Consider the following 15,610-nt stretch of genomic DNA (forward strand, 5'->3'; position numbering starts at 1 on the left):
ATGTATATTTTCAAATCAGTTTGTCAGTGACGGTAAATATTGTATTACCAACTTTGATCTTCCACAAAAATAAAAAATCACAAGATTACCTATACGATTAATCATTCTTGCTGAAACCTACCTAAAATGCACAGAATTAACGAACAGATTTTAAATCAGTTGGCGTTATAGAGCCAGTCAGGCTACTTTACCGTTTCTATAATCTGAAGCAATGATTTGGATAGAACAAAGGTAATCTTTCACCTGGAAGAAGTAGTAACCAGAAGGAACCAGTTAGCACCTTCCATCTGTAGTTGGTGGCTGAGGTTCAAAAGGCTGTCATCAAATATCATGCAACAATCATGCGATTCTGGGAGATATAAACACGGAAGAGACCACTTGCTTGGAGATAAAAGTCCTCAGACCTGTGAATGGCACCCTACCATCTCGTACTAGTCGTGCTGTAATTTCCTCGTGTGAATTGATAGATGTGGTCCAGGAGAGCAGTTCTGAATCCCAGCAGCACCGTGGTGTTGACTTTAGATAACAAACCAACTTTAAGGTCTAGCTTAGGAAAAAACAGGGAACCAACTTCAGCGGAATTTAGGGTGAAATCTTGGACCTGTGGCTACTTTTCCTTTTCTCTCCTCTCTTCTCCATCTGTCAGAAGAGGAGAACCCAGAGCCGGGATATACTACGCTTGAACACAGGTTCTCCGTTGCTTTCATAATATTGGTTGCAGGGCCACATGGAGATGGCTCAGTGGGTAAGGGTGCTTGCTATGCCACTCTGAGGATCTGAGTTCAGATCCGACTACCACATATAAGCTGGGTGTGGCTGGGTAACTGCATGCCTGTAATCTTGGAACTGTGAGCTGAAGAGACAGGAGTGCTAAGGCTTGCTGATTGACAGCCTAGCTGCAGCCTCAGTGAGAGACCCCGTCTTAGGGAAATGGGGCAGAGAATAATAGAACAGAACAGCCAACATCCTCGTCTGGAGTCTGCATGTTTGCATGTCACACACATACGCTATGCTCTCACACATATATAACATACATGGTATATGTGGATTCAGGACTCTGTTATTCTTCTCCAAGGAGCATGAACTTAGAAAGCTACTGTGCTATGTCTCTGCCTTTCTCCCTGCCAGGAACGCAGGGAGCACAAAGAGTCCTGGCCATTCCTTCCACACTCCCCACCTCAGCACCTCACCCCATGATTCTTTTCTCCAGGCATCCCATCCCTCCCATTTCAGCCCATTTCCCTCCGTGTTTAGAGGGCCTGTCCCATTAGTCATTGACATATTCATCATAGAAAAGTGAACTATGTTGATCACAGGGTTGGCCCCATGTACTGTTGAAGTATGACTTGGGTTCCTCTGTCTAAGAATGCCCAGGCAACTGACCCCACAGCAAAACAGACTTAATACACAGTGTTGCCGAGCCTGGCACATTGTTTTATAATACCTTAGATTAAAACTTAATAACTCTGGAGACCTTCTTGATCTCAGTCTGTGGCTATCCCATGGGTGCTTTTGATCTGCTGTGCTTAATGCTAAAGTATATATTTGGACTTTAGAAATCCAAGGGGGGAGATTCCTGATGTCCTGCAGAAACCTTGTCTTTTGTACCCCACTCCTTGCAATTCTGGAAAGGCTTAAGTTCTGTAAACAAAGAGTTCTCCGAGTAGAAACAAATTCCAGCTCTCACTCACCTAAAGCAGGCACTATCAAGTAAGGCAAATGGCTCAAGTTCTCTGGTCATGTACTGCCTCAGAGTTCCTGGAGATAGACCTTGTTTCATAAGGCTTCCTGCAGCCTGAATGAAGCCCAAATGTGTTTTCTAGAATCTCTACAGTGCTATTAAATGAACAAGTTAGTAGAAAGTGTCTTATCTATTTTCAGGGTAGCATACAAAGTATTGGATTTCATCATGGTGTCTTCACACATGGCCATTTTACTCTGTTCTCAATTAGTCTCCCTCCTCCTCTTCCCTTCCCCATCATGCACCTTCCAGCTGGTTCCCTTTCTTCCTCCAAAGAGTCGCCATTTCTACTTTCTTTTTATATGTAACCCATTACCCTACTTCCAACCCCCCGGAAAATCTATTCTTCCCCTTCCTCGCTTTGTAACCTATACACCAACCCTAAACACATGTGGATACACATATGTAGATACACACACGCGCACGCACACATACACACACACACAGACTCCACATGTGTGAGAAAACACATATCTGTTTTTCAGAGACTGGCTTATTTCATTCATCATAATGATTTCTGGTAGCATCCATTTTCTTACAAATACAATGAATTTATTTTTTATGGCTATCTAAAATTCCATTGTGTATATATGCAACATATTTTCTTTAGCTGTTTGTTGATTAATACTTAACCTGGTTCCATTTCCTGGCTGTTATAAACAGGGCAGCTATAAACATGGACATACAAGTATCTCTATGGTATACCTAATTACAGTCCTCTGGTTATATACCCAAAAATGGCACAGCTAGATGACGTTTTTACTTTCAGTGTATTGAGGAAACTCAGTACTATTTACCATAGTGGCTGTACAAGTTTTCATTCCCACCAGAAGTTCCTCTTTCTCCACATTCCCCATCAACATTCATTGCCCTTTGTTGTTTTTTTGTTTGTTTGTTTGTTTGTTTGTTTTTTGTTTTTTTTATAAGAAATATTCTGATTGGAGTAAGATAGACTCTTAAAGCGGTTCTAGCTTACATTTCCTGTGGCTACAGGCATTTAACATTTTCCAGTATTTACTAGTCATTTGTATTCTCTCCTCCTCCTCCTCATCATCATCATCATTATCATCATCCTCATTCTTCTCATCCTCCTCCTGCTCTTCCTTCTTCGGTATGTATGATGTGTGTCAATGTGTGTGTTCGCTTGCATCTTATGTGTGAGTTGATGCACATAAGTGCTACAGCATGCATGTGGATGTCACAGATGACTTTAGGAGTTGGTTCTGACTTTCTGTCCTGTTTCTGCCACTTTGCCATGAAATCCTGACTATCTGCCCTGTGAGCGTCCAGCAGTCCTCCTCTCCACCTCCCATCTCAACACAGGAGCACTGGATTTACAGATGTATGCTGCTGCAGCTGGCTGTTTACGTGGCCCCAGGGATCTGAACTTGAGTCGTCAGACCTTTGCCACAAGCACTTTTAAGCACTGAGCTAGCTCTCCAACCGTATATTTATTGTATTGAGAACTGTCTACTCGGTTCATTAGCCCATTTGTTGATCGTATTTTGGTTGTGTGTGTGCGGTGCTTAATTTTTGCAATTCTCTGTTTATCCTTAATATTAATCGTTGACTGGTACAAGTTTTCAAGGGCTTGTTACCTTGGCTGGGCAGAGACCTTGGTTTCATGTAGCCCCAATTAGCAGTTCTGGAGATTGGTCCATGTACTGTTGGAAACTGTGCAGAAGTTCTTGCGTACACCTATATCTTGAAGTGTTTCACCTGTGAACTTTCTAGCCCCCCATTAAGGTCTTCGATCCATTTTACATGATTTTCACGCAAAAGCAGAGGTACTGTCTGGTTTCATTCTCCTACCATGAAAGTCTAGTTTTTCCAGATACATCTTAAGAGTTTGTCTTTTCTCCAGTGTGTGGTTGTTCTATCTTTGTTAAAGATCAGGTTGCTACAACCTTGTGGGCTTATTTCTGGGTCCTCTGTTTTATTCTGCTGGAATATCGGTCTGGTTTCATGCTAGTGTAACCTGATTTCATAGATATATAATTTGAGATTGGTATTTTGACACTTTCAGTGTTGTTCTTCCTACTAAGGACTATATTAGTGATTAAGGCCTTTGGTGGTTACATATGAATCTTAGGATTATGTTTTCTCTTTCTGTGGAGAATGTCATTAGAATTGGATTGAATCTATAAAGCACCTTAATACAGATATTTTTACAATATTAAATGTGTTTATCCATGAGTATGTGAGGTCTTTGCCTTTTCTAGTGGCTTTTTCAGGTTTCTTGTTCTAGTGCCTTATGGTTTTACTATGGAGGGTTATTCACCTGTGTAGTTAGATGTATTTCCAGATGTTCCACTTCTTGTGAAAACTGTTGTGCATTGGATATAGAAAATTATTTCTAGCATAACACAGCTCTAGATTCTGCTTGGGACAGTAAGCAGGGTTGCTAGTATTTTCATCACTGTGGCATATGCCTGAGGGAAACATTCTCAAAGAAGAACAGTTTAGGAACAGGGACTGTCTCTGACATAATCTGATTGGCCTGCTCTTTGATCACCTCCCCCTGAGGGGGGAGCAGCCTTTCCAGGCCACAGAGGAAGACAATGCAGCCACTCCTGATGAGACCTGGAAGACTAGGATCAGAGGGAAGGGGAGGAGGACCTCCCTTATCAGTGGACTGAGGGAGGGGGGTACAGGGGGGGGAGAGGGAGAGAGTGGGATTGGGAAGAGAGGAGGGAGGGAGGTACAGGGGGGGAATACAAAGTAAATAACTGTAATTAATAAAAGTAAAAATAATTTAAAAAAAAGAAGAAGAACAGTTGGCTTTGACTCACAGTTTTAAAAAATTCCAGTCAATAGTTAGCATCCTTCACTGTCGTATGCCTGTGGTGAGGTAGAATGTCACGGCAGCAGGACCAGGAAGCACAGAAAATTTATTCACATAATCCTCGACAATAGGGGAAAGAGAGCATTTGGCTCATGGATCTTTCCAGGCCACACTTCCAGTGACCCACTTTCCTCCCTAAACCTCGCTGTCATACTACGAATCTATCAAGGGTATTACTGACTTGGTCAGAAAACTGTGTTGTTGTTTAGACTTTAAATTCTTACTTTTTGAGCCAGGGTCTCACTCTGTTGCCCATGGTGGCCCAGAACTCACAAGCCTTCTGTGTAGAAGCCTGGCCTCACACTAGCAGCAGTCCCCCTGTCTCACCTTCCTGGATTCTGAGACTATAGGTGTGAGCAATCACAGCCAACAAGGTTACAGATAATTTGTTAAGTCTTGGTAACCTTGTTGTGCTGCAATCCTTCTGCATTAAATTATCACATGTTGGCATTAGTGGCTCTATGGCTTGGTGGCATTTACCACAGCATTGGTGGTAGCCTCAGGATTCAATGCCATTCCCTTCAGCTGGAAACCAAATCCCCAGTTCATGAGCCTCCAGGGGATAGCTCAGATTAAAACCATAACAGTAAGCTGCATGCAGTGGCTTGTCATCATGGCTTTAAGAATCCTGTATCATCCCCTTGGGAAATCACAGATGGTAGCAACAATATCTTGTGATCTGTTTTGTTATGTGGTAATACCATGATTTTCAAGATTTGGAGATCTCCCCACAGTTGGCATTTCATACTATGATAGAATGATTTCAATATCCATAAATCATAGATGGTTCATCTTGAACTAACCATCACAAATTAAAGAAAATTTAGAGACTAAAAGCTTAAGGGGAAAGAAATTAAATGTTGAAACTGCATGTCGCCCACATGACAAATACCACAACCTATTAAAGACAAAAATAACGTCTAGGAAGGAAGGAAGTCAGCTTGGATTCTTTTTAAGTGATGTCCTTGCTTGGTGACCTAGGTCAACGTAACATTGACTTAGAACGCATTCTCTAGTTTGAGAGACTTAGAGAAACCAAGGACAGATTAGAAGAAAACTAACAAGTAGTGGGTATTTATATTCTGTTATTAATCACGTGATGAAGCAACAGAAGAGAGAGAATAGGATATCCATATATCAGGCATAAATTCATTCAAAGTTCTAAGAATATAACCATGTCTTTAGATGTGGGTATCTTTGCATACATAACTATACGTGGCTGAGAGTGAATTCACAAGAATGTCTTGTCTCGCCACTTCCCTTAAACTGCATGCTGCTGACATGATTCCAGACAAATGTCTAGGTTATTTCTGAAGATCTCCAGGGAAGCAGATATGACCGCCTCTTGGTATTTTTAAATGTTAATGCTGTCAGTGAGTTAATGTTGAGTTCATAGGGCCTCAAACACACTCAACTTCACCCTTCAGCAACTGCCTGACCTCAGGCTAGTCTTTTCGTGCTTCTAATCTTCAGTTTCCATTTCTGTAAACCTGAGGTTTAAATAGTATTTGCCTCATAGAATTGTGGAGTGAATGGAATGATGCATGTAAGTACTTAGCTACAGTGTCTGGAAAAAATGTCTGGAAAAAAATGGCCTCAGTTAAGTGTATTGTGCTCCATGGAAGTCTCCACAGGGTGCCCTGTGGACCATCTTGAGTTATCTAAGTAACCTTTGTCAACCACTGCTCAAAATGCTATACTAGCACCATCTAGGTTGTGCATTTTTCTGCAGAGAGTATATGGATAGATATTTAGAATGTAGTTAGGAATCGGATGGTTTAGTTAAGTGGCAGTAATAGAATCTATCAGAATACATGATTTCACACACTCTGGTTAATTGGCTGGGTTTTCCAGGCATGATTTCATTCTTGTTATGCAGGCCTTAAGTCCAACTAGAGAGCTCTTGGTTACCACCATGGTATGTGTACCATTATTGTACGCTTAGTGTTTCCATGCTTATGCTAAATGTTGTCTTAGTTCATGGGCATCACAACTGAATAGAATTATTTACTGCTTCCCTCACTTTGAGGCTTGCATGGTGCCTTCTGTTATCATAAAAACTAGTTCTAGAGAAAGATGTTTTCAGATCAGAACCAGCTCAGATCATCTCAGACATGTATCCAAAGAGCACGTCTTTAACCATTAGGCAGCAAACAAGTGTAACAGCTATAGCCTATGTTTGGGAAGTCTCTTGAACAAGCCTGACCAACAATTCAAAATGGGTTTCTCATGCCTGGTGTTTGGATTTTTGTAGTCTATGGATACTGAAGGAAGCATTATCATCCCAGATGGGAAATTTTCATTTAAACTATACATGTGTATGTATATACATATTTATTTATAATTTTAGGTAAATAATTCAAGTATCATTATTCAGACATCATTATTATTTTACCCTCCTTCCTTTTTCTGAAGTAATCTCCCCACTTCCTAGTTAAAGCCTCTCCCCATTTTTCCACATTCTCCTTTAAATCACTTGTATCCTCCATCTATTTCTTTCCCATACCCCTACTCTGGCAATAATCTCTTTCCTGGTTCCTACAGATACTCCATGTTATATACTCACATTTGAAGATTTGAAACTAGGAACTTCAGACGAGAGAGAACATGTTATGTTTCTTTCTGGGTCTAGGTTACCTCATTCAATATGGTCTTCACTAGTTCTACCCGTTTACCTGAGGAGTTCATGGTATTCTTTAAAGCTGAATAGTATTCCATACTCTACACATACCGCATCTTTATTATCCATTCATCAGTTAAGGACATTTAGGTTTTTTCCATTTCCTGGGTATTATGAATAAAGGAGCAATGAACATGACTGAGCAAGCAAGTATCTGTGAAGAGTAAGAGCAAGTCCTTTTGGTATAGTTATATGGTAGATTTATTTTAACTGTTTGAGCCTTCTTAACACTGATTTCCAGAGTGGCCGGACCCTCTGGTAGCATTGTTAAAGCATTTCAGCCACCTACGTTTTCAGAAACTTGCTCTCCTTAAGAAGTCTACTGAGAGAGGCCCCAGGCTCATTTCTCCGTTCAAGTGAAATGATTACTTTAAAAGAATTGTGGCACCTCTGAGTTCAAACCCATGCTATGCAATCACCGAACCACTGAGCTACACTCCCAGCCCTAGATCAAATGTTGCTTAACGAGACTGGCAGCACCGTGCTTCCGACTGTAGCCTCTCCTGTGCAGCGAGGGTCCCCCTTCTCAGAGACCTCCCACCAGCTGCCTGTCTACACTTCATCACCCCAGCACACGCTCGTTCTGCACTCCGGCCTGACAGTGTGATTTGTACACAGGTGTCCAGGAGGCCGTGGTGAGCTGCCTGAACAAACAGACCCGGGAGCTCGCGGATGAGAACCTGTGTGTGAGCAGCCGAAGGCCCCCGCAGCTCCTGAGATCCTGTAATTTGGATCCCTGCCCAGCAAGGTAAGGGATGTGTTGCTGCCCTGCCAGCCAGGAGCATGTGTTGAACTGGGTGCATCTCTCTATGGGCAACACAGGAACGCTTACTGTTACCCAATGTTTTGAAAACCAATTAGCATCAATTCAAACTCCTAGTCAAATCCACTTAAATTTAATTGAAAGCAGGGCCCTGGAATTCTAGCCCAATCAATGGTCAGATAGTCCAGAGGCTCCATACACTAAGCAAATTTGTGGCAGGGCTGTTATGTGCATGTAACATTCTGTTGCTTCCCCCTAAAGTGAAAATTACATGACCACAAACTTCATGATCTATGCTAGCCCTAAGCCTGCATCCCAAGCCCTTACACCATAGTAATAAACTGGCTTCCAAATTACAGAGTATAAGGTCCTGAAGTGCCCGGGTGGCATAACTGACCTGCTGTGAAATCTGTGTGCACACAGCATGCAGATTCATTCTAGCATGCTCCAGGGTGTGTGTGTGTCATTCCACATGCGTAAAATCAATTAGGCATTTCATTGTTCAGCCTTGCCTGTGTCTCATTATCACCCAACCTTGAGTCTTCGCTAACCAATCCAATCACTGCTTTGGTACACACGATTTTATGGTGTCTTGGGAAATTTGCCTTTTAGATACTTTCTGGAGCAAACCTCCTGTATGATTCTGGTTTGGAAGGGATATGTTTGAGGAACTAAAGCCAGACTTGCACATCTACAGTTTCAGCGAGGAGCATTACTGGATAAGGTCATGTCCTAGATATGAAAGGAATGTTGCTTCTGAATATTTCTCATTTCTCTGCAAAATCCATCATAGAAGAGTCGCTGTATTGTTTACAGGTGCTAACAGTAGTTTGCTGGTAAAGTCTTTGTGCTGATTGTCTTCTTTCTCAGCCAGCTCCAGAAGACTCCTTACTTTGAGACTTAAAAGAGACAGATTCAGGCCTTTTCCAGTCATGTTGCACATCCCTATAGTGACATTCTGGTCACTGTAATTGTTCCATGTATTGGTCTGCATGCCAAGACTGAGCTTCCCCTTCCAATATAGAAGGGAACATGGCCACCAGTGCCACATACTCCAAGGCCATCCACTTGCCTTGAACAGCACCCTGCCTATCAGAACAGTAGCCAGGAAAACAGAGTCAAGTGCTGGAGAGAGAGAGAAGAGAGATCCAGTGCATCAAATCCCAAGCAAGTGTATAGCATGGCTATTACCATGTGTCCCTGCCAGAATTAGTCCCTCATCTACCTCAAACCCCCCAGTCTTCATAGGTGTGTGACCCTCTGACTTTAGTTCATTAGAAAAGAATACAGACTCCTTTACTTGTTGACAGTCCCTCATATTAAAAGAAGGCTGCAAGACCCTGGGATAGAAGGTCAACAGGGATGGGTCTCAACCTACCTGTCACCAGCCAGCTATGTAGCCTTGATCAAGTTGACTACTCTCTGTTCCCCCAAGAACAAAATAAAATCACTGAACAAGATAACATGAGTTTGCCATGCCCCATACAAATATCGCATGATTGTTCATTATCCCAAGGGCCGAAGTTTTCCACAGCTATCAGCTCTTCTGTGTGTTGTCAAGTGCTGTCATTTATGTCCTGCTTGTTTGCCGTCATTAGAAAACAAGAAGTGTCATTTTAGCACATTCCAGTGCTATAATGAGCTGAGGCAAGGCTAGGGAGTCAGTACTTGGGGTGGGTAAAAATTGCTGGCATGTGTAGCCCCTGAATCCATTCTTTATCTGAGCAGAAAATAGTAACAATGATGATGATGATGATAACTAATAATAATAGGACACAAGCATACTCTCTTATTCTCAAAGGGCTAACTAAGGTTAATTAGGTAAGGTTAATTTACACTGGTCCTTTTTAATTGATTCTCCTGTGGACTATTTCAGGATAACTTTAGAGCAGTCTTCCCTTCCTGATTTCCACACATGTATTTGGTAGAGATGTAGCCATGTGCCCTTCTCCTCTACACCCTCAATCCAGTCAGAGGTTATTCAGATCTTTGATCCACCATTCTTCAGCAAACTTCTGCATTCCCTATGTATTTTAATGTATCTTATGATGGGGCAAAACTTTCTACATAGTCTTTTATGCTCTTAGCCTTATTGAAATCCACACATTTTGGGGGGGAAAAAAGAGGAAAAAAGAAAACCATAGCATTTCTACACAGCAAATGCTACAAATCTTCACTTTTGGTGTCTGTGAGGAGACTCGGGGAAAAGGTAAGCCTCCATCTTCAGGGAGTTGTCAGTTCTGATGACTGCCAGTGGGGGGGGAAAATCACCAGTCTCATATGCCGGGACCAGTGCTGTAACATGCACTGTGCCAAAGGCCTCTGTCATTCTGGAGCAGCTTCTGAGGCCCACACTTGCTCCTTCTGGCTTCCCCTGTGTAAAGGTGAGTTTGTATCAGAAGCACATGTCTGACTTTCCCCAGCATTCCCCCATGCAGTTTTCAGGCCTGGTCACTTACAGGTCTGTTTGCAAGCTGGAAGGACTCTGGCTTTTCCAGCTTCTGTGTGTATGCCTGAGTGCATATGTGTGCACATGCATAATGCTTACCTTGTTTTTTTTAATTTAACTTTATTTTTTTATAATTTATTCACTTTACATCCTGGTTGTAGCCCCCTCCATGGTCTCCTTCCAATCCCACCCTCCGTCCTTCCTCCCATCTCCCTCCCCTATTCCTTAGAAAGGGGGAGCCCTGCTCCCCTACAATCTGACCCCAGCCTATCAAGTCTCATTAGGACTCCCTACAACTTCTTCCTCTGTGGCCTGGCAAGCCCCCCCCCCAAACACACAGGGTGAAGTGAGCAGGCAATTGAGTCCATGCCAGAGACAGCCCCTGCTCCCATTACTAGGGAATCCACATGGACACTGAGCTGCCTATAAGTTACATCTGAGCAGGGGGTCTAGGGCCTCTCCATGCATGGTTCTTGGCTGGTGCATCAGTCTCTGCAGGTCTCCCTGGGCCCAGATTTGTTGGCTCTGTTGGTCTCCCCATGGAGTTCATGTCCCCTCTAGTACTTCTATTCCCCAACTCTTTCCTATGACTCCCTGAGTTCCATGCTTACCTTCTTTAGATAACTTAAAGTGAATAGTAGTTTCTATTGAAGAGGCTAGACTTGTAAAGTTGTTGCTCTCAGCTTTATGTCTTGATCCTCCTCTCTTGATCTCTATGATCTAGGAACCAACAGGTGGCAGATGATTGTTCATTGGGAAACTGTGTTTGTAATTGGCAAGATTTAAAGCATGCTGTGGCTGAGAGCCAGAAGGCCTCACTGCTATTTCTGTCCTCTTTATCCCTCTCTTCCATCTTCTAAGCGATGTTTAAAATTCCATTATTAGGATCTTTTTCTTCAACTCAAGGCCTTGTCAAGCTATAATGTAAATTTGAGATTAGGGCATTTATGTTATCACTTATATATAGAAAAGTATACTCAAAGTAAAGAAAGACACAAGGTAAGCATTGATGGAAGGGCCAAGGGCAAAGAGGTTGAGTAGTTGTTAGCATTGACTAGTAGAAAGTTTGATTCTGGGAGGGAGGGATCAGGCTGTGGAGAAAAGAAGATATTTATTCATTTGCAACCTTTCTGAAAATTGGCCATAAAGCACTGGATGCAGTTTTGCTTGTAAAGCACCATTGAGAGCTTTCTTCAAAGTTGATAGGAAATGAGTTATTATCATAGAGAAGGAAAAACTTTTGTGTACATATTTAACACTAAGCAACTTGAGTTTCATTGGCTACATTATTTTTCCCAAGTGGGTCATCAGTGGGTGAGGTTGGCTTGGAGATTTTTTTTTAGAAGGAGCCAAGACCCACTGTAGGGAAAGAAGTTAGTCTCTGTTCCTAAATTTATTTTTTTAAAGCTTTCTGGGTGTTCTAATTATCTAAGTAGCTCAAGCAGAGTCTTATTTTTTTTTTTAAATTCAAGGAAGCATCAAGGAAAAGAAGGTAGAAAGATCGGAAGAGCCGGAGAATCAAAAGAGCTGCTGTGAGATAGTGTCTTTGACGTGACAGAGACACTGCAGTCATGAACTCTGAACAGTATGGTTGTCTGCACATTGCCTGCACAGTGACCACATTGGCTAACATGCCATTGTGTAGGGGAGAAATATTCATAAGGCCCTACCCCTGTGTGAAGAACTATAGACAATCCCGGCTCTGAGGGGTGAGGCCTTTGGTATGTTTTCCAATCCTACATGCATACATACAAGCAACTCTAACTAGACTCAGTAAGAGTGTGTGTGTGTGTGTGTGTGTGTGTGTGTGTGTGTGTGTGTGTATAACAATCTAACAATAATAATTATAGAAGAGATCATGAATTCCAGAGGCGGTAGGGACGTGAGAAGAATTGGAAGGGCAAGGAAGGGTAGAAATGAGGTGATTACACTGTATCCCTGTATTTTTAAAACAAGATTCCTTACAGACTCCTCAGGGACAGCAGTAGCAGTAATCAGGACAGAAAGGCAAGTGCTGCCTCCCTTTCTTCAGTCACCTTTCCCATCCTCTCTCGCCCAGAGAGCACCATGCTGGTAGCTTGTCTATGCACTTCAAGACCCCTTTCCATGAATTTTCATATGTTTATGAACACATACAAATATGAAAGCCTTTGATATTTGTAACAAAGATTTTACCACATTTATTTCTGAGAAAATATTTTTTTCTTCACGTAGCACTGCTCACGATAGGGCTTTCACATCCCTAGGACACTCAAAAAGACTAGCAAGTACATGGAGAGCTGTGATCTAAGCCTCTTTGGTCACTTTTAGCTAACTTTTGAGAAGCTATAGACATTTTTGTCTCTTCATTTTATTTTTCCATAAAATGGGGTAGTACTTTAGAATGCTGGATACGGCGAGTCAAACTACAGCTTCAATACTTGAGGGACTGAGGCAAGTGGATGGATTACCATGGAGCTGAGGTGAGCCTTGGTTAAGTAGTGAGTTCCATGTCTGCACAGGCTACAGAGTGAGACTCTGTCAATAAAACAATAGCAATAATAGGATCTGTGCTGCCGTGTAACTCAGTGTCAGACTAGCACACACACACAAACACAAACACACACATACACACAGGTTTTTTTCTGCCTGGTATAAGAACACATGCCTAAAATCCCAGAACTCAGAAGTAGAATCAAGAGGGTTGTGAGGTACCCGAGCACCCAAGTCTGTCCCAAAATTTAAAAATGAAGAAAAATAAAAACAGAATCACCATAGTCAGTCACTTAGAGAAATGCATTGTCATCTTTTAGTTTTACTGACTGAGAAATAATAGTCATAATTTAAATGAAAGCATGACATTTTTAAATTCAAGACTTAAATTTGATTTAGATTTGAGCTAAGTCTTAATAAATAAGTTACTATCTCCCTGGTTTATAATAGCAGTGACATGAGCAGCCAAAGAAAGCCAGAAATCACTACTTTAAAAAAAAGTATGACTGTTATTAATTATAAGCATTTGATAGCTTGGCCAGTGTGTGTTGAAAAGATTTGGTAAATGTATGTGGAGGAGGGGAATAGAGTGAGCAATGAAAGCCAGATGGCTGAAAATGAAGGAAATTCCAGGCAATTTCTGCAGCTTTGTTCTAACATACTTCTTAAACTAAACTCTTATTTCTGTGCAGCAGAGAACAGCTGAGTGGTGGCGAGGAGATAAACAGTGGAGGAGGATCTCCTAGTTCCAAGAATGATACTCAGCCTCTTCCTTCTCTCTATCCCTCTCTCTACCTCCTGCAGCAGCCTTAATTTCTTTCCTAGGACTGTTCTTAGAACCAACAAGAATAAAAGAAGCCGAGAATCCTTATTTAAGGGGAGTGTTGGGGTCACAGAGCCCCCTCTTTAAAAGCACACCAGAACACCCGCTTTATTGTGCACTAACAAGACCCATGCACATTGACAGCATGTGATTTCCAATTTCAAGTTTTCTTTTATATTCACTTAAAATGGCCAGAGCAAATGGTGTCGCCTTTTAAGACGGCCACGTTTTCATTCAGTTGATGGAGCTTTCAAAGCCTCTCAGGCACCCTGGTCTTGTTTTAAGGGTTACTTTTTCATCAGGTACTCCAAAGACTGGTTTAACCTCTGCTGGTTCTCCAAAGCGTCCGTCTGCTACCTCTTGACTCTGTCCACACTAACTTATAAATACGTAAAGCAAAAGCACAGCAAAGCTCACCAACACCACAGAAATTAAGCCTAGATTTGGGGGCCATGTTCTGTATCTTGAGAGTATTAACTCTTACTGCCACACCTTCTCCGGCACATCCACGTGTCGCTTCACCCTTTCCCTTTCTTCCACTGATGGACAGGTTACAACAGAGGAACGTGCTTCTTAATTCTTGAGACTCACTGGGCCAGTGGGAGCCTGGGCTGCTTCTCCACTAGGAATGTTTGCATTGTTCTAGTAACATTCTGAAATCAACAACAAAAACAAAGTAACATATTCGGGAGACTAAAATTACTTGGTATGCATAGATTTCATTGTGTGAAGCTAAAGAGAAAATGAGGCGACTAAATGTACCTTCTAAACATGTCACCTGAAATAATATATGATTCATTCTAAAAAGGTGAAAACAACAGCTTCGGGAAACCCCATCCATCGAGTCCTAAGCAGTAAGTCTTTTCTGGTTTCTTCATACCTAAATAACTGGGCATCCCCTGAGACCATAAAACCCTGCCTAAACTCCGTGAAGTCTTTCTATAGACCACTGACTGCTATTAGCTTTGTGCATGAAAATTAAAGCAGAGGATTTTTCCATTTCAATTCTGAAAAAGTAAAAATGAAATGGGCATCTTCATGTCCACCAGGCTGCTGGTAGCAGTCCTCAGAATGACCAGAACACAGAACCCATCTTGAAGATGTCACTTGTTAAGGAAAGCTCTCAAAACAGGGATGGGGATAAGCCCATTATAAGATTCTGAGAAAGCATGAGGCCTCAAGGTGGCTTCTCCCTGGAGGAGGTGAAGCCCATGCTAAATGATGACGCATAAAAGTGGGTTTCATCCAGGTAAAAGGAGGAGGACATGTTTCAGATGAAAGGAAAACATATAGGAAGTGAGTGCTGAAAAGAACAAGCAGAGGCCAGACCCAGGGAGGCCTTGCGTCCTAAAGGTACTTGGACTTTATTTCCTACAGTAAGTGAAGCTCAATAAAGGAGCTTAAACAGAGTCATAAAAAAAAAAAACAGTGTTGCTTGGATAAAGATTATTCTTACTGACCACCTAAGACAATGAAACAGTGATGATGGCTAGCTTTTAGTTGCACTGATATATCTCAACTGTTTCTTGTTGAAGAATCAGAAATGATGTATTCTGTGTGATATTTTCATTGACAAAAGCAGTACAAGTGTTAGCATTTTGTTTGTTCTCTCGAGTAACCCAGTATGTGCTAACTCAGCCTATCCTGACGGGACAATGGCGTTCCAAGTAAGGGAATCATGAAGGAGGTCATGATCAAGCCAGCCAATAGTACTTGATTACCGAGGCCCTGAAAGCACTGGCATTCTGGGATCCTTCGAAGATAGGGATTATTTCTTACAGAATCAAAGTTTAGCAAGCAAAAAAGAAAATGTGGGTGGATCCTATTAGGGGGAAAA

The 15,610-nt window shown here is 41.9% G+C and overlaps 1 protein-coding gene across 6 annotated transcripts in view; it reads left to right on the top strand.

Annotated features, from left to right (window-relative positions):
- The window catches only part of Adamtsl1 (ADAMTS like 1), a 904,412-nt gene that overhangs the window by 741,906 nt on the left and 146,896 nt on the right, over positions 1-15,610 (top strand). For all 6 annotated transcript variants that reach the window (XM_060365805.1, XM_060365807.1, XM_060365806.1 and 3 more), the window contains one exon: positions 7,885-8,014. In XM_060365805.1, the coding sequence (XP_060221788.1) occupies positions 7,885-8,014 (130 nt within the window). The remainder of the gene's footprint in view (positions 1-7,884; positions 8,015-15,610) is intronic.

The sequence above is a fragment of the Meriones unguiculatus genome, chromosome 12 (genome assembly GCF_030254825.1).
Source record: "Meriones unguiculatus strain TT.TT164.6M chromosome 12, Bangor_MerUng_6.1, whole genome shotgun sequence".
In the NCBI taxonomy this organism is placed as follows: domain Eukaryota; kingdom Metazoa; phylum Chordata; class Mammalia; order Rodentia; family Muridae; genus Meriones; species Meriones unguiculatus.